This window comes from Myotis nattereri (genome assembly GCF_964212035.1).
Source record: "Myotis nattereri genome assembly, chromosome: 4".
Lineage (NCBI taxonomy): Eukaryota > Metazoa > Chordata > Mammalia > Chiroptera > Vespertilionidae > Myotis > Myotis nattereri.
In genome coordinates, this window is record NC_138079.1 from 74,336,980 (window position 1) to 74,357,276 (window position 20,297).

The 20,297-nt window shown below is 34.3% G+C and overlaps 1 protein-coding gene across 2 annotated transcripts in view; it reads left to right on the forward strand.

Annotated features, from left to right (window-relative positions):
- Window positions 1–20,297, forward strand: part of CSNK1G3 (casein kinase 1 gamma 3) — a 112,926-nt gene that overhangs the window by 64,939 nt on the left and 27,690 nt on the right. For both annotated transcript variants that reach the window (XM_081088895.1, XM_081088896.1), the window contains exons 5-10: window positions 4,916–5,064; window positions 6,630–6,864; window positions 15,540–15,625; window positions 15,748–15,832; window positions 17,575–17,723; window positions 19,160–19,255. In XM_081088895.1, coding sequence (XP_080945021.1) covers window positions 4,916–5,064; window positions 6,630–6,864; window positions 15,540–15,625; window positions 15,748–15,832; window positions 17,575–17,723; window positions 19,160–19,255 — 800 coding nt within the window. The remainder of the gene's footprint in view (window positions 1–4,915; window positions 5,065–6,629; window positions 6,865–15,539; window positions 15,626–15,747; window positions 15,833–17,574; window positions 17,724–19,159; window positions 19,256–20,297) is intronic.

Consider the following 20,297-nt stretch of genomic DNA (forward strand, 5'->3'; position numbering starts at 1 on the left):
ACCATTAAAGAAAGAAAATTTTGGAGAAAATTGAAGTAGCTCATTTTTCTCCCTTTGCTGACCTTTTTCATGGTGTTATTTTAGAAACTCAAAGGTATGGTATGCATATCACTTGTTTGAATGTACATGTTAGGTACACATTCTCCTCCCAGCAGTGAGCTGGCTTACTTGAAGTATAGCAGAAAAGACTTACTTATGCGTACCTTCCCTTGGCTATGAGAAATTCTGTGGGAATAATTATGAATTTGGGTCATGCTTCAGAGATAGTTTGAAAAGAGGAGACTTGAAGGTTGGATAAAAACCAAAGTTTAACAACTTAGATGGCAGAACTAGGGTAGAAATTTTTTGAAATGCAACCGTAGAAGTGTTCAAACCAAGTGAGGCAGAGTAAATGTGGGCCTTAGCATGGATCTATTTATTCCTCCTATTAGGAAGTTATGGTGGGAAGGGAGAAGAAGCTAGATTTATATTATAGTCTGAATAGTATACTTTGCTTTATTCCTTAGAACTCCAAAATGAAGTTAATAGTTAAGAGGAGAGGTAAGACTATATTACTTTGAATATTAGGGAGAGTATTTGAGAAATACTAGCTCAGTTACAGTTAATGTATGGATTAAATAAATGTGGTCTAAATCTTCTTCCAATTCAAGTTTTTCTTTGTGGTCCCAAAAGAATTTTTTTTTTTAATATACTTTTATTGATTTTTTACAGAGAGGAAGGGAGAGAGATAGAGAGTTAGAAACATCGATGAGAGAGAAACATCGATCAGCTGCCTTCTGCACATCTCCTACTGGGGATGTGCCCGCAACCCAGGTACATGCCCTTGACCGGAATCCAACCTGGGACTTTTGAGTCCGCAGGCCGACGCTCTGTCCACTGAGCCAAACTGGTTTCGGCCCAAAAGAATTTTTAAAATGTGCATTTTATTCCTGATTATAAAGGTAGTGCATGTGTTTCAGAACAAGTTTAAGAAATATAAAAGAGAAAGTAGAAATCACTTTTGCTTCCAAAATGGGTATGACATATTTTGCCTAATTAGTCCAGGGTTGGTGGATGTTTAGGTAGTTTCCTGTTGTTTTTTACTGTTACAAGCAGTGCAGCTTCAACATCACTGTATGCATGCTTTTGCTTATTTTGAAAAGGGAAAGGCAAGTTCCTCCAAAAATATACCAGTTCATATTCTTGTCAACAAGGTTTTAACTCAAAACTTTGTAAACCTTGATTAATACATTAACTTTTAAATTATTAATATCCTTTTGATACTCTACCAAAACTTCACAGATGATTGTTTTTCTTGTTTTAATCACCTGAGAATGGTTTTTCATTGGCTTTTATTTATTTTTTAAAAATATGTTTTTTATTGCTTTCAGAGAGGGAAAGGAAGAGGGAGAGAGAGATAGAAACATCAATGATAAATTTCATCAACCAGCTGCCTCCTGTATGCCCCCTACTGGCAATTGAGCCTGCAATCCAGGCTTGTGCCTTGATGGGGAGTCAAACCATGACCTCCTGGTTCATGGGTTCACGCTCAATCACTGAGCCACATCAGCTGGGCTTCCATTGATTTTTTATACAGAGTGGAAAGGAGGAAGGAGAGGGGAGGGAGGGAAAGAGGGAGGGAGGGAGGGAGGGAGAGAGCGCGCGTACGAGAGAGAGAGAGAGAGAGAGAGAGAGAGAGAGAGAGAGAGAGAGGAGAGAAGAGAGAAGAGAGAGGTGTGAGAGACACATGAATTGGTTGCCTCCCACATGTGCCCTGTGTGGGATGGAGCATGCAGCTGAGGCACATGCTCTAGCCTGGGAATCAAACCCATGACCCTTCTGTCCTTGGGCTGCTGTTCTAACCACTGTACAAATTGTAAGGGTAGGGGATTGTTTCTTAAAGGTCAGTTGCATGCAATGTGGAGTTAGAAACCATATAAAAAAATTTTTTCCTGTTTTGCTCATTCAGAACTAAAATTTTTCTGTTTCCTGTTCATACTTTTAATAGATCAATTACTTGTGCATGATTTTGTAAATATAAACATTGGTGATTTGGAAAATACTGGTTCACTAAGTTATTTCAAATAGTGACACATTTCATTACGAAATTTAAATTGTAATAGTATCATCACAGTTTTATCAGAAAGGGTTTGTTTGTTTCTTTAAGTATTGCAGAAGCTTTCAGGTTCATCCTGGCAGATATAAATTTTGCAAAATTCTAAGTTTTACTTGAAAGCGTGAACTTTATTGTTGTTATCAAATAGGAACAAGTATTTTAGGTTTTCTTAAATTAACAGATCTGTTCATTTTCGAAATGCCTTTTATTTCTTTTTCTTTTTGCTTCATTGCATTGTTGAATAGAAGAGGTGAAAGTGGACAGACATCTTTCTCTTGTTCCTAGTCTTTCACCTTCAGGTCTGATGTTAGCTGGGCGTTTTTTTAGATGCCTTTACCAGGTTGAGGACCTTCTATTCCACATCTGCTTAGAGCTATGTCAGATGCTTTTTCAGCATCTATTAGGGTGATCTAATGCTTTTTCTCATTTAATTTGTCATTATGGTGAGTGACAATGATGGATTTCTAAATAGTAACTTAAACTTGCTTTCCTGGGTTGAATCATCCTTGATCATGGCATCTTGTTCACACATAATCTCTAATGTCTAACTGAGTCCTGAAAAGATATAGCAGATGCTCAAAAAGCATTTGTTGAATTGATTAAGACAAAATTCTTAAGTGGTTTTCCGTTTTTGAAAACCTTTGAAAAAAGTTAGTCAGTGAATAAACCAAAATAAGTTGTTACCTTGTTCAGTGATCATTACACAACAACTTTAACTATAGAAATATAGATGGTGACTCAGGAGGAAGTAGAAAAAAAAGCCTTTGACAGTCCTTCCATTGAAGAACTTCAGACCTGTTTATTTTTATATTCTAAATATAGTTCTGACAAGCTTGATGATCTGGTTTCCTTGCACCCTGATCAGAAGCAACAAACTAAAGGGTGGAAATGAGTTATTAGAGATTGCTAAAATTAAAAAATTCCCATGGTATAGAGGGGAAAATGTCATTGTAGAAATAATTTTAAAAGCTTAGTAGATGAGGGCTGTTGATAAGTCTTAATTGCCACTCTAGGCTGTTAATGTATATAGCTTTGTAAAAGCAGTATTTCAGAGTTGGAATAAACTTTAGTGAGCCTCTCATCCACTTTTATACATGTGAGGGGTTGGTGACACACATATAAGAGTGGCTTTGGTAAGAATGGTTCATACATACTACGGTAGTGATTCCCAGTGGCAGTTCTGTGTGTGTGTGTGTGTGTGTCTGTGTGTGTGTGTGTGTGTGTGTGTGAGAGAGAGAGAGAAAGAGAGAGAGAGAGAGAGAGAGAGAGAGAGAGAGAGAGAGAGATGGGGGTGCTGACCTATACACAGGGGCATGTATAGGAATTTCTCTTTCTGGGGAGGAGGCCATGTATGCAATTTGAACTTGTCACCTTCCCCTCATCCCTGCCCCGATTATATTATCTTACCTCCTTATCTTCAGATGTTCTGCTACCTCACTCAGATTCACATTTGAGAAACACTGGTCTTATCCAAACTAGTAATACTATAGATAAGCCAATGCAAGCCTCCTTGAGAGGTTAAATGGTTAATATTGGGATAAACTACGAAACTAGTCCTGGCTTCTAGTTGAATGTTTTCTGTTATGCCCCTGCAATAAATATTCACAATGATAGAGGAAACAGAGAATAAAGTTATGTTTCCCAAGCTCTTTACTTAAAAAAAAAAAAAGGGATTTATTCAAAAGTTTTTTTCCCTTCTAAAAAATCCTACCACTTGTCAGTAAAACTGAGACATTTAAGATGGAGAAGTTCATTTACTCATGATGGATAGATAAATGCAGTGTTAAAATAAATTGATTACCTATTTATATTTGTTACTTGGGAGTCTTATAGTTCTAAAAATAGAGGTGATTTCTGTGCATTTAGACTTTATATTTGGAGTTTGATTAGTTTGTATTGTTGAATAATGAATTATTCAGTAACTGGTGGCATAGAACAGTAGATTTTATTATCTGCCAATTTCCAGGGGTCAGGAGTTCAGGCATGGCTTAGCTGGGTCCTCATTTGAGGGTCTTGTCTGGCTGAAATCAAGATGTAAACCCTGACTGCAATCTTACCTGAGGCCCAGTCCTCTTCCTAGCTCACTGGCTCTTCCCAGAATTCAGTTTTTCATGGCTGTGGGACCAAGTCCTTCAGTTCCTAGAGCCTTCCCATCATTTCCTGGCATATGATTTTTCTCCACAACATGGTAGTTTGCTTCTTTAAGGTCAACAGGAAAGCTTTTCTGTACTTTGAATCTGAAGGTCAGACCTACCAGAATACTTTTGATTAATTTAAAGTCCACTGATAGGGATATTAATTATATCGTCTTTGCCATATAATATAACCTGATCACAAGTGAAATCTGGGAATTTTGCCCACACTTAGAGGGAGGAGATTGTGCAGGGTGTATACACCAGAGGATGGGACTCTTGGAGGCTGATCTTAGCATTATGCCTACCACAGTGTTATTAAAGCGAACAGTGACTCTTTTGTTCAGTGAAAATCAAATCTTTCCTAGGTGCCAAGCATTTCTCTAGGTCATGGAAATATAAGACTAAAATGCCCAGTTCCTGTCTTTGATGAGATGGTAGAGACCAACAATGAAGCACTGTTTGTAATGTAGTTCAGTCATGCAGCTGCTGTAGAAGTGTAACCAGGCTACACTCTAGCAAGAGAAGGCTGGGTCAGGAAAAGTTTATTGTATCCATGGGAAATGTAAAACTACTGCTGTAGTTCTTGAAACTGCAAAATTAATTGTTAAGTGAATTTTCTAGGAAGAAAAGTTTGATATTGAAGATGAGGAAATTATTAAAATCCTTTCTTCTTCTACCCCCCCAGATGGTATACCTCAAGTTTACTATTTTGGCCCTTGTGGTAAATACAACGCTATGGTGCTGGAACTGCTGGGACCTAGTTTGGAAGATTTGTTTGATTTGTGTGATAGAACATTTTCTCTTAAAACAGTTCTCATGATAGCTATCCAACTGGTAAGTAAAGCAGGGTGCTTTGAAGTCATTTGAACAATTGTGTGGTTCTCTAGTCACAAATTTATATTAAAAGTTTCAAGTTTTGCTACATTATCTTGCAGATCATTCAACTTAGTACAAATATTTCTGCTTTCATATTATTGTCTTTTTAGGATGCATGTAACTTAAAAAACTGAATCAAGTGTAGTATATTATTTTTATGAAAGAATATTTTATTGCTTTAAGATCAGAATACTCAGTTTGAGAATTAAGTTGTTTCCAGCACTTTTCATTTAGAAGATGAATACTTAGAAAAGAAAACCCTCAAAAACATGGATTATTAATCTTGGTAATAAATTCTGATGGCTGAAAAATAGAGGAAACAAACTAATGGGAAGTTTTCTAAATTATTTAAATTTTAGTGAACCTATGGGAAAACAAATTTAGAGGATGATTTTAAAGCAATTTTGAAATAAATGCCAATAGAAGTATGCTGCAGAAGTCTTAAAATTGTTTTTTTCAATTGACTCATTAATTCCACTTCTATAAATTTGTCCTATGGAAGTATTCAGCTGTACTTAAAGGTTTTTGTGCAAGAATATTTATAATAAAGTGGAAACAACCCAAATGTACAGAAATAACAGGATTAGTTAAATAGTTTGTTAATAGCCATATACTAGTAAAGTATGCATTTAAAATAATACATACTTTTAATGCAAAGTGTGTATTAAAAGAAAGTTTCATGACGTGGAAAATGCTCATAATATATCATTAACTAAAAGTATAGGCTATAGAACATTATATATTATATTATATGATCCAAAATTTGTTGACCAACTAAAATGGCCTGAGTTTACAATATGTTTACAGTATCTTTATATTGCATTGTCAATCATGATTACCACTAAATGATGCAATTTTATTTTATTTGTAATGTTCTATTTTGTGACAGTTTGTACACTGAACATTATTTGAGAATGTGTAAAACAATAAAAATGTACTGTATCATTATTAGAGTATATTTGAAAATTTTAAAGTTTTAAGATCTTTTAAATCGTTTCATATCTAAGGAAAATGTAAAGAAAAAGTTACAAAAAGACTTACTAAACGGTACTATGTTAATTGTTTTTATTTAACAGTTTAGACGTTTTAAGTTTTTAAAATATAATTGCAAAAGTTGCTTGATTAACTAACTGATGAGGAAGAATAAACTGCAACTTTGTGAATATGTGTTTATATTTTTGAGTTCAAGATTTAGTATTGGTAAAGCTTTTCGATTTTATGATATAGCATCATCTGAAAGTGTTGATTAAATCAGTCAGGCTTACTGATTTGAAAGGAATTCATAAAATTAAAATATGTTCATTTATAAGTGACATTAATAGTAAAAGCAAAGAATTTTAATCATAATCAGATGTATATTTGAGAAACTATATGTTACTTTTGATACGTTACTTTTAAAGGGTTGAAACAAGTTCTGATTTTTTTATGTTTTTATTATGAAAGTTGTCTTGCCTCTATCATGCTTTTTTATGCTAGTCAAAGCTTAAAATAAAATTTATCTTCCTTCTCTTTTTAAAATCAAGATTTCTCGTATGGAATATGTTCATTCAAAGAACTTGATATACAGAGATGTAAAACCTGAGAACTTCTTAATAGGACGACCAGGAAATAAAACCCAGCAAGTTATTCATATTATAGATTTTGGTTTGGCGAAGGAATATATTGATCCAGAGACAAAGAAACACATACCATACAGAGAGCACAAAAGCCTTACAGGAACAGCTAGATATATGAGCATAAATACACATTTAGGAAAAGGTATGTGTACCTTTTGTTTGAATTCAGTAACTATGCTAACGGTGTGAGTTTTAATATTTGTTACTATGGTTCAGTTTTTGCAGGTTACAATTGCTTTTATTACAATTTTATTTATCACATCTAGTTACAGTTTACTTTTATTTATATTTAATAAAACATTTTTATTTATTTTATTTTTAAAAATAAGTTTTTGTTTATTTCAGAGAGGAAGGAGAGGGAGAAAGAGATAGAAATATCAATGATGAGAGAGAATCATTGATCTGCTGCCTCCTGCACACCCCACACTGGGTATTGATCTACAACCGGGGCTTGTGCCCCAACCAGGAATTGAACTGTGACCTCCTGGTTTATGGGTTGACGCTCAACCACTGAGCCACATTGGCCAGGCTTAATAAAACATTTTTAAAATAAGTTGTTCTAGAGTAAATGAATGACAGATATCCTTGCATTCACTATATGTTTTTTTTAATATAATTTGAAATGTTCAACTTTGATATAGTGAGGGTGATGCATTTGATTATTTCTGTTAAAAGGATATGAGAGAATACTTAATTCTAACTGAATTTAGTTTGTGCAGATATTTTTGATTGAGAATATGGTACTTTGATACAATTAGCCAGGAAATAACAAATGCCTAATATATTTAATGCTAAGAGGACATACCTTAGCAGTACTGTTTACTAGCTATACGACTTTGGTTTCCTTATTTGTAAAAAGAATAAAATAATATCAACCTCACAGGATTTCTTACAGCTTTTATTTTTTTTCTAGTCCAGGACCACACATTATCATTTATTTGTCATATTTCTTTAGTTTCTTTTCATCTGGAGCAGTTCTTCCCCTCTCTTTATGGTTCATGACCTTAATATTTTGGTGAAGTATGGACTGTTTTGTAGAATGCTCTCCATTTACGTCTATCTGATATTTCTTGATGATTATATTTTGGTATGCATTCTTAGCACAAATATAGAAGTGACATGTTCTCACTGCAAAATGTCAAGAGGTGCGTGATGTCACTTGGTTCCAAGTATCTTGATCATTTGTTTAGGGTAGTGTCTACTAATTTTCTCCACTTAACAGTTTCTTATTTTCCCTTTGTTATTAAAAAGTGTTTTGTAAGTAGATCTTTGAGATTTTGTATACATGTTGTTCCTCATCACATTTTTATCCACTAGATTTAGCATCCATTGTTGATTTTCTAACTCCATCAATTATATAGTTAGTTGATATTCTGATGTAAGCAAAAGCTTTCTCTTCCCCATTTATTGATTTCTATCAGTATGGATTCATGGAATCGAACCAGCGACCTCTTGGTGCATGGGCCCAAGTTCAACCACTGAGCCACACTGGCTGGGCGAGGTTCTTTTTATAATATATTCTTTCCCATTGAATTACATTTGTGACTTTCTAAAAACATTCAATTCTAATCTATTGTATTTACAATAGGTTATTGTTAAGCTGTGGTTGGTTTTCATACCAGAGGAAGCCAAACTTAAATTTCTGCTTTTAGATTCTATCTTCTTAAGGGAGAATAGACAGAAACATATGTTATCCATCACCACTGCTCAAATGTACCTACAATGTATGACCATAATTTGTATAGGACCTTATAAGTCATCTAATCCAACTTCCAACTCCTAGTGTAGCCCAAGTTTAATTGTTCTCCTCAGACTTACAAGCTCTACACTACATGTCTCTACTTCTGCTCACTCAGAACAAAATAGCACTTGGCATCTTCCCTGACAGCTGGCCTGAGAGTAGGCTCATGGTATTTTTCTTTACAGATGTCTGAAAATACCTGAAAAATGTAAATTTGCCCTTCTTTAAGAAAAGTAAGTTTCAAACACCTGAAATTATAAAGCACAAGTTGGGTTTAGGTAGTGCTTGCGTGGAGTGCCTTTCAGTAGCACATTTTCTCAATAGATTTAAAATATAATTGGATAGATACTCAACTTTCAAGACTGTGTCTTCTATTAAAACCCAGCACACCTATATTTAGTGTCTGTGAGAAATTTCCATTTCCATAACAGGCTGCTTTATAACAACCAACAGAGATTCATCACCATTTTATTGTGAGACATGAACTCATAACTTCCCAATGGCTCAGTGTTAGTTTTTTTAAAGATGGTTTTTTAAATTGATTTTGAGAGAGAGAGAGAGAGAGAGAGAGAGAGAGAGAGAGAGAGAGAGAAAGAAACATTGATCTGAGAGCAAAAGTATCGGTCCGCTGCCTCCTGCATGCTCCCAATGGGGATGGAACCTGCAACTGGGACATGTGCCCTGACCCGGAATTGGATGGGCGACCTCTTGATGCATGGGTCGACAAACTGAGCCACACTGGCCAGGCCAGGGTCATAATTTTTGTATGGTTACTATTTTATATAGTGACACTTCAGTTGGAGAGTGCTAGGATGTATAACTTTAAGTAAGTTTAGAGAAAATGAATTTAAATTGTATTTTTTAAGATAGACTTTTTTTTTAGAGCAGTTTTAGATTCACAGCAAAATTAGGTGGAAGGTACAGAGATTTTTCTTATATCCCATGTCCTCAAACATGCATTAGCTACATTCCCTACCAGAAGGGAACAATTGTTATAATTGATATACTAGTACATACATTGATACATCATTGTCACCTAGAGTTCATAGTTTACTTTAGGGTTTATTCTTGGTGTTGTATATTCTGTGGTTTTGGACAATTTTGCCATCACTGCTCTATGCTCTACCTAATCCTCTCTCCCTCCAATGCCTGGTAACCACTGGTCTTTTTACTGTTTCCATAGTTTTTCCTTTTTCAGATGACGTGTAGTTGGAATTGTACAGTATGCAGCCTTTTCAGACTGGTATAGTTCACGTAGTAATAAGCATTTAAGACTCCATGTTTTTTCATGGCTTGATAGCTCATTTCTTTTTAGTGCTGAATAATATTCTATTGTCTGGAAGTACTGTAGATTATTTATCCACCTACTGGTGGACAGCTTCATTGCTTCCAAGTTTTGGCAATTAGGACTAATGCTGCTGTAAACATCCATGTGTGTGTTTTTGTGTGGGCATAAGTTTTCAACTCTTTTGGGTAAATACTAAGGATTTTGAAATTTTTTTCTAAGAGTTAGGAAACAGCATTTATTTCATCTTACAACCAAATGACTGTCATAAAGAAATTTGTTGAGGACAGTCAAGTTGATTGTTACCTTTCAGGATAAAATTCAGTCTTGCTGGCTTCAATGGATTCTTGAATACTGAGCTGAATATCATAACTTGTAAGATTGTCTTCATCTGGGTCATCATTACTATCCATGACTTTTTCTTCTTCTTCCTCTTCTTAAAGGATACCTTTCAGCATTTCATATAATACTGGTTTGGTGGTGATGAACTCCTTTAGCTTTTTCTTGTCTGTGAAGCTCTTTAGCTGACCTTCAATTCTGAATGATAGCTTTGCTGGGTTGGGTAAAGTAATCTTGGTTGTAGGTTCTTGGTAATCATCACTTTGAATATTTCTTGCCACTCCCTTCTGGCCTGCATAGTTTCTATTGAGAAATCAGCTGACAATTGTATGGGTATTCCCATACAATTGTTTTTCTGTTGCTGCTTTTAAGATTCTCTCTGTCTTTTGTTCTTGGCATTTTAATTATGACGTGTCTTGGTCTGGTCCTCTTTGGATTCCTTTTGTTTGGGGTTCTCTGCGCTTCCTGGACTTGTAAGTCTATTTCTTTCACCAGGTAGGGGAAGTTTTCTGTCATTATTTCTTCAAATAGGTTTTTAATATTTAGCTCTCTCTCTTCTTCTTGCACCCCCATAATTTGGATGTTGGTATGCTTGAAGTTGTCCCAGAGGCTCGTTACACTATCTTCATATTTTTGGAGTCTTTTTTCATTTTGTTTTTCCGGTTGGGTGTTTTTTGCTTCTTCGTATTTCAAATCTTTGACTTGATTCTTGCGATCCTCTAGTCTGCTGTTGGAACTCTGTATAATATTCTTTATTTCAGTCAGTGTATGCTGAATTTCTAGTTGGTCCTTTTTCATATCCTCGAGGGTCTTGCTAGATTTATCGAGGGTTTCACTAAATTTATTGGCGATTTCTAGAAAATTCTTGAAAAACCTTAAAAGTGTGGTTTTGAACTCTATATCCAGTAGTTTGCTTTCCTCCATTTCTGTCATTTGTGACCTGTTTCTTTGTCTCCACATTTTGGCTGCTTCCCTGTGTTGATAGAGTGGCTTTGTGTGCTAGGTGTCCTGTAGGGCCCAGTGGCTCAGCCTCCCCAATTACCTGAGGAGGACACTCTTGGTGCACCCCTTTGTGGGCTTTGTGCACAGTCTTGTAGTTAAGTCTTGATTGTTGTAGGTATCACTGCAAGGAATTGACCTCCAGACCAATTGGCTGTGAGAATCAGCTGTGTTTGCAGTGGGAGAACTTCTGTGCTGGAGACACCCTTCTGGGGCAAGACTTGCTTCAGTGGGGCTTTGATGCTCACCGCTTCTGCCCCCTGAGTGTTTCCCTTATGGATCTGAGGAGTTGTAATCTGGATGGTCCGACTCTGACCACTGGGTACACTGGCACTTGTATCTCTAAGGAGGTGCTAATTTAGCTTCTTCCTGAGGCTACCCAGCAGGAGCTACGGAGAGATCTGCAGATTCCTCTCCTTTGTTTGGGGTTTGGAGGTGCCCTGATGAGGCCCAGCTGTGTATCAGTGCAAGCTGCTGTGGGGTCTTGGGCCTTGTTTTGGATGTTCTGGGTCTCTCTGACCCAGCTGCAGTTTGTTAGGTAATTTTAGATTGCAAAGGGCCATGCCATTCATATGCAAAAGCCTCTGTACACAGCTTGGGTGGGGCGGGGTCTCAGGGAATCAACAGGGCGGAGCAAACAGCTATGGCTGGTCCTCAGTCCTGCCCTAAGTGGCCCTGGGTCTCAGTGTCCCGTGGTAATCGCTGCAAGCATCTCTGAGAGAAAGCCGACCTTGAGTTCTGACCGATGCCAGACAGTCCAGTTTCTCCCCATAGGAGTCTGGGTCCCCAGAGACTTGTCTGGAACTGGAGTTCAGATCAGCTGGGAGCTTGAGACTCCTTCCCGATTGAAAAAGACAGCCGTGTCCTCAGTTACCAGCCCTTTCCGCACGCGCCTCCATACCTCTGCACTTTACTTCTGCACCTCCTCTGAGTCTCAATGTTCTTTTCTCTTTCCTTCTAGTTGTAGAATTTCCACTCAGCCAGCCTTCCTGTGGTTCTGGATGATGTCTGTTTTGTCTTTTAGTTGTATTTTTGAAGTGGTTGTGTGAGGCAGCAATTTCAGGTGTTTATCTATGCCGCCATCTTGGTTTCCTCCAAATACCGAGGATCTTAATGCTGGATTGTATGGTAAAAATATATTTAGTTTTGTAAGAAACCCTCAAACTGTCTTTCAATGTGGGTATACCATTTTGCAATTCCACCAACCATGAATGAGAGTTTCTGTTCCACATTCTTGGCATCATTAGCTGTTGTCAGTGTTGTAGACACCATTCTAAGGGATGGAAATTTGCACTTTTTGATTACATGATGTGGGATTTTCATATACTTATTTGTCAACTGTATATCTTCTTTTTTGAGGTATCTGTTAAGGTCTTGGCCCACTTGTAATCAGGTTATTTTCTTATTTTTGAATTTTAAGAGTTCTTTAGTATTGTGGATAACAGTCCTTTATGTGATGTATCTTCTGCAAATATCTTCTCCCAGTCTGTGGCTTATCTTTTCATTCTTTTGATGGTGTCTTTGCAGAGCTAAAGTTACTAATTTAAATGAAGTATAGCTCATTATTATTTCTTTCATGGATTATACTTACGTTATTATATGTAAAATATCTTTGCCAAAACCAAGGCCATCTTGTGTTATTTTCTAGGAATTTTATAATTTTGTGTTTAACACTTAGGTATGTGATCCATTTTGGTTAATTTTTTGAAGGGAGTGAGGTCAGTGTCAAAATGCACACTTCTGTTCTTTGAAAAAAAGCCCAATTTAGTAGGAAATCTTTGACTACCCTAAGATCACAAAGACTTTTCTCCTAATTTTTCTTCAAGAAATTCTCTAGTTTTGTGGGTTTTTAAAAAATTTATTTTAGATAGATGAAGGGAGAAGGATAGAGAGATAGAAACATCGATGAGGGAGAAAGTATTTGTAAAATTTATATCTGAAAATGACATAAAATAATATACAAACAATTCTTACAACTTTAGAATAAGACAAAAAATAAAACTTAAAAAATGTGTTAAATATTTGAACAGACACTTAACAAAAGGATGTGTGAATGACCAGTAACACATGAAATGATGTTAAAAAATATTGGTTACTAGTGAAATTCAAATTTAATCACAGTGAGCACATACTTCATGGCCACTAGCATGGCTAAAATTTAAAAGATTGGCTATACTACTTGCGAATGTTGAACAAGCTCTGGAGCAACTGGAACTCTCCTACATCGCTGGTGGAAATACAAGATGGCACAACCCCTTTGGAGAATAGTGTAGAAGTTTCTTGTAATGTTAAACCTATACTTTCCATATGACACAGAAACCCACTCCTAGATATTTACCCAAGAGAAATGAAAGCATATGTCACAAAAAGACTTGTATAAGAATGTTCATAACAGTTTTATTCACAATGGCCTCAAACTGGAAGTTACACAAAGGTCCTTTAATAGATGGTACTTAGGTGTGTGTGTCGTTAAAGTTTATCAAACTGTACCCCTATAATGTATGTATTTTATTATATGTTAAATAATTAAATACTTCAATGAAAGAAGTTTCCTTTTTAGAGCTTATCAAATCTGAGTCTACTTTAGAATTATCTGCTAAACTTTTAAAATGTACATTCTAGCTGGTTTGGTTCAGTGGATAGAGCATTGGCCTGCGGATTGAAGGGTCCCTGGCTCAGTTCCGGTCAAGGGCACATGCCTGGCTTGTGGGCTCGATCCGCAGTGCGGGGTGTGCAGGAGGCAGCTGATCAATGATTCTCTCTCATTGATGTTTCTAACTCTCTCTCCCTTCCTCTCTGAAATTAATTAAAAAATATATGTAAAATGTACATTCTTCTACTCCATGTTGTACCCAATGAATCAATCTCTGGCATTAGGCTTGCTTACTTAAGGTTTTTAAAAGATTCTGGAGTTGATTCCGATTCTCAGCAAGACTTCAGAATTTTTTTGGCATGACTTTTTATTCTTAATACTTCCAGTACCTAATAAAATATAATTTTATTAATAAAAGGCATGATTTTTTTTTGTTATTCACATCCCACATTCATTAATGGCTTTACAAAGAACTTTAAATCTATTTTACTTATTTTGAAAGTTTGCTGTTTTCAATAGCATATGCTTACATTATTATAATACAAAATAGAAGAAAAATTTCCTATTATACCACATTTTTTAGTATATGAAATGAGAAATTGAAATGTCTTGTCTTGTTCTCCAGTCTCATACCCCTGATTACTAATGATTTAAAGCATATTCTTTTAGATATTTTCCTGTACTTATAGAAAAGGGACATATATCTGGTAGTATATATTTCCAAATATTCATTTATGTATTTAAATAGTTGGTGTTGAGTGCCTGCTCTGTGGCAGCCATTATACCAGATCTGAGAATAATGAGCCAAAGAGACAGACATCTGGCCTCCTGGGACTTGCTATTTGGTGGGAGCATAGATATTGATTAAAAAATAACACAAACATATATTTTTAAACTGTAGCACATGTTACAGGAGACAATTATAGAATGTTATGAAATTATGTAGCAAAAATTAAAACCTTTTCTGAAGCTTTAATGCTCATTTGCCTTTTCAAAAGCATTTAGTACTGCTTATTCATTTTTATAAAACATCTTGCACATGAACATCTTTTTATTATTAAAGTATTATTTTTTTCTTTTGTTAGTCAGCATTTTTTATATTAAGCATTTAACTTCAGTGATAAAAAAAAAACTGAAAAAAATGCACTCAGCAAATATTTGTAGATACCTCCCTTAGTCAGTCCCTGATTGTCACTCGGTTATGTGCTATACAACAGTTTATTACTAAAACAATAATAGCAATTTGAAAATGACAATTTGTTTTAGCAGTATATTTTTGGAGGGGTTATGCATGTTGGAATGTGTCAAACACAAGTGTTTTTTAAAAAACACATTACAGAGAATACTAATTGTTTTTAAAATCAATGATGTTTGTGGGATGGAAGTTTGTGCTTATAAATTTAGGAAATGCAGGGTTAGACACTCTTACGGTATAACGTTTAAGGTTAATATTAGGATTAATCTTTTAGGGAAAAACTCTAGTTCTTTTTCCAGAATCTTTCATATATTACATTCTGAATCTTTAAGACAGAGCTTTAGTATACAGGGATTCTATTTGACCATGGAACCTTTTCCCCCTTGCCTTATGTTTCTATGAATAGATATCTCAGGAGAGAAAAAAATCATCAATAGATTCTCAGGAAGTATAGCATATTTTAAATATGTATAATAAATTTAATGTAAAAACATTATTGTTTAACTAAATAAGACCTTGTCATATATAAAGCACTAGATCTATATTATGTATTTATATACTAAACTTCTAGCAATTAATCGGTATATAACAGAAGAATTAGTTCTTCATTCTTGCATTCTTAACTGGAAGAGGCAAGTGTAATTTATGTTCTTCTTATATTTCAGAACAAAGTAGAAGAGATGACTTAGAAGCTTTAGGTCATATGTTCATGTATTTTCTTAGAGGCAGTCTTCCTTGGCAAGGTTTAAAGGTAAACATTTTTATGTTTCCTTATTGTATTTTAGAAATTGTTAATATATTACAATCCGGTCTTCCAAGTATTTAATTTTAAAATTACCACTTTCTCAAGATTTTTTTCTTCCCCTGTTTTAGGCTGACACATTAAAAGAGAGGTATCAGAAAATTGGAGATACAAAACGAGCCACACCCATAGAAGTGTTATGTGAAAATTTTCCAGGTAATGAATAATGCCACATTGAACCATATACTCATACACAGAAGACCAGACTGTTAATCATTGTTTAAGTGTATAAATACCTTTTTTCATGTTTTAAAAAAATGAACTAAAAATATTATTTAAAAGATGTCAGCATTTGATGCACAGACCACAGGGTCAGTTTCCATATTTGCTTTGTTAAGATGGTATTAGAAGAAGAAAATCCCATCTTTAGTAATGCTGACCAATACCAGCTGAAGTAATATTTTCTTAAATAAAATACTTTTAAGAAGTTAAAATATTTGGAAGGGGGGTCGGGGGGAAGCGGGGAGAGAGATCAACCAAAGGACTTGTATGCATGCATATAAGCATAACCCATGGACACAGTCAGTAGGGGCGGTGAGGGCATGTGTGGGGGGCGGGGGAAAGCGAGTAGGGAGAGGTCAATGAAGGAAAAAGGATTCATATGTAATACTTTAAACAATAAAGAATTAAAAAATATTTGCTAAGAAATACCAACTATAAAGTTTCAGTGTAATGTTAGTCATTTGAGTCTCATTGTTCAACTCAACGTAGGTATATGATGTATGATTTAGTCCAGTTTTCAAAGTGCAGTAAAACCTTACTACCTTTATTACCTTTAGGCTAATTTTATATTAAGGAGCTTTATGAAAATAGTTTAGCTTTCATGTAGATTTATGGCAACTCAAACCAACAGGCAACTCAAACCAACAGAAACTTAAGATTTCTAAATCAATTAAGAAATAAGAATAAAAAAGAGATAAGAATAATGTGTTGCTAATGTATTCAAATACCTGCTGAGATATGTGCAATAACATTGAGAAAACAGAACCAAACTTGAAGATAGAAGGCTGAATTCAATCTCACTTTGATATTCACAACTTTGCCTGTACAATGCTGACATTATTATTCTAATAATATCAGCAGTATAATCTCTGGTAGCTCTTTCCCAAGTTTGCTATTTTATTCATTGTCAGCAAACTTTATATGTTTTTCTTTTTAAATCTAAAACTAGAGGGTTAAAAAAAATATTCGTTGCTAGTACTAGCAGTTTAGGTGTAGGCAGATTGACTGTAAGTTAAGAAGCCTATATAAATTTCTGCAAGAAAAATGAAATGGTGGTGCCAAAGTAAATTAACTAGATAATTAGCTAGAAAGTGGGATAGTGAGCTTCACCATGTGATCAAGGTCACTGGGTGCCACTTTCACTGCCCATTGAGCTTAGCGTGATCCTGTTCTTATTGGCTACCAGGAATGAATTAAATCAGAAAAGCAACTAGGTGCAACCTACTATCTCTTACTACAGTGATTTTTTTGTGCTTCCATGGTGAAACATGGTTTTGCTTACCATTTTGCCTATTGATTTTTATGTCTTTTTCATCCTGAAGAGCATGACCTTTTAAACATGTACAAATCTCTAATACATTTTAGAATTTTAACGGAATGCATGATTGTTAATTATATGACCAGAAATTAAAAGAAGAATTAAGCAGCTTCTGTGTTATATTTCTGAGGATTATTTTGCTAGGTCAGTTGGTTCAAATACTGCTTATAAACAAGGTTAGGAATTTTCTCCCTTTAAAAAAAAAAGTCATTGTAATTAAATTTATAAAAATTTAAATTGAATATAGAATTTTATTTTTTCTGTTTTTGTAATACTGTATGCTTTTTACACACTTAAATAATTTTATTAATGAGTATGTAGATAAGTATATTCAAAATAATTTTTATTTCCTTTCTAGAAGAAATGGCAACATATCTTCGTTATGTAAGAAGGCTAGATTTTTTTGAAAAACCAGACTATGACTACCTAAGAAAGCTTTTTACTGACTTGTTTGATCGAAAGGGATATCTGTTTGATTATGAATATGACTGGATGGGTAAACAATTGGTGAGTTTCTCCACTATATAATAAAATATTTTATTGTTTTTTTTCCTTCAAGTGAAAAGAGTTGAAAACAAATACGTTTGAAAAAGGGTTCATTTTATTTCCTTTTTAGGGATAGTTTAGGTAACAACATACTAATATATTATCCTTTGAATTTTATAAATACCCTACATTTGAACTCTGCTTTTTCGAGTGATTTTTCAAACTTTTCATCCCTGATTTAATTCTTAGTGTCAAATATACTATTTTTGGTCTAATATTCTAGTGATTACTTTAAATGATCAGCTAGCTAGTTTTGTTTTCTGTTTACTTTAGCCATCTTTTAAAATCTTTGTAATTTAAAAATGCTTTAATTATTCTAGCAGTTCTAAGTTATCTCTTGGAATAGGTTGATACTTGGAGTAAGTTTTTAAAACTGTACCTAAGTTTTCATAACTTAAAAAAAATTATTTTAACTGTAGGATTGGTGCTTAGCACTTAAAGAGATGTCGTTATATTCTTTCTTTGAAGAGGCGATTTCTGAAAGATCAAATATTTATTCTCACTAATCTTTTTTTAATAAGTAAGAATGTTCTACAAAATTTTCTTTATTTGTGGCTCACTGTTAGCAAGTTTTTATCCATATTTGGAACCACTGACCTTTCAAGTTCAAGTATTTTTGAACAGTTGACTTACTAAGTGTTTAATGTATATTTTTCTTAAATGCAAAGTGATTTGAATATACATGTTATCTATGGTGGAAATCTAAATAAACTTTGATTACAGATTTATATTTTGGATTGTACTTGAAAATTTTTTATAAGCCTCTTCTGAGTGATAGTATGCATTTTTATTAGTTTATTTAAAAAGTTGTTCCCTTAATTTTTTTATTCCCTTAAAAATAATTTATTCTGTTTATACATTAGCTTTGAAAATGAGAAACAATGAACAGATATACTTTCATATTTTTTAAAATATATATTTTATTGATTTTTACAGAGAGGAAGGGAGAGTGATAGAGAGTTAGAAACATTGATGAGAGAGAAACATCAATCAGCTGCCTCCTGCACACCCCCTAGTGGGGATGTGCCCGAAACCAAGGTACATGCCCTTTACCGGAATCAAACCTGGAACCTTTCAGTCCGCAGGCTGACGCTCTATCCGCTGAGCCAAACCAGTTAGGACTATATTTTTTTATATGAAAAAGTAATTTAAAAGAAATGACAGCATTAGAAGACCTTTTGTTGTTATACCAGTAAAAATAAATACTTGATAAAGCATTTAAATATTCTCAAAACATTTTAAAGAGTAGCTGTGTTGTCTTCGTTAGCTTTAATATATTTTGAGAATGATGTCTTTTAAGGCCTTACTTTCTTCCTTGAGTCTTTTAAACAGCTGAATCATATTAAGTAAAACTTCTGAAGTAGGTTGTATTGATGCTAATTGCTATTGTGTTGTAGCCTACTCCAGTGGGGGCAGTTCAGCAAGATCCTGCTCTATCATCAAACAGAGAAGCACATCAACACAGAGATAAGATGCAACAATCCAAAAATCAGGTTTGCTTCCCCTTTAGATAAAAATGTCTTAGTTTGCTTCTGTATTACCTTCTGACAGTTTATAAATGCATTTGGTGTTTTATCATGTCCAGGTGACTGCTTTGTGTGTGTGTGTGTGTGTGTGTGTGTGTGTGTGTGTGTATTTGTGTGTGTGAGTGTATATATACACATGTATATACATATTGAAAGAATGAAATGCATGTTTCTTCTTCAACAGATAAAATATTACATACACACGTGCTAAGAATTAAAAATATATATTTCCCCTAATATTCACTGTTAATTTAATTATAATATAATTTAGTGGTATAAATTAATATAATTTTGAGCAACATTTGACATTCTGTTAGAATAGAAGTATTTGGGCATCTTATTGGAATGAATTGTAATAGCAGTTGATCTTTCTGTCTATAGTCTAGTGTAATAAATTATTTACTAAGTTTCTAGTATTTGAAAGTTACTATTTTACATGTTGCAGAAATGCAGAAGTAAGTAAAACAATATAACCTATAAGAAATATTTTGTAATGAGTGGCTAAGATTTTACTCAGTCTCTGGAATCATTCATACCTGGATATGGTTTAACCCTGGGTAAATTACTTAATCTCTCAAAACCTCAGTTCTGTCATCGATAAAAGAGAAATAATGCATGTTAATTCCTAGCATATAGTAAGCCTTCAATAAATTTCAACTCACATGCTTGGTGTTATTGTTAGCATGATTATTACAATAAATTCACAAATAACTACATTATAAAGCAGAATAAGTTCCATTGCATTAAGTATATTAATGAAGTGCCATGGAAGATCATTAGGAAATATAAAGGAACTATGTAAGAACTATAAAGATTTTAGGAGAATGTGGTTTTTGAGATGAACTTCAAGAATGAATGACATTTTCAAAGGCAGATAAAGGAATAAAAACACTCTAGAGAGAGTGAGCAGTATAAAATATGAAGCAGAAGTTTACAAATGTAGACTTTGAGGAACAGCAAGCAGTTCAGTTTGCTTGGAGCAGGGAGTAGGTTCAAGATAATGCATAGA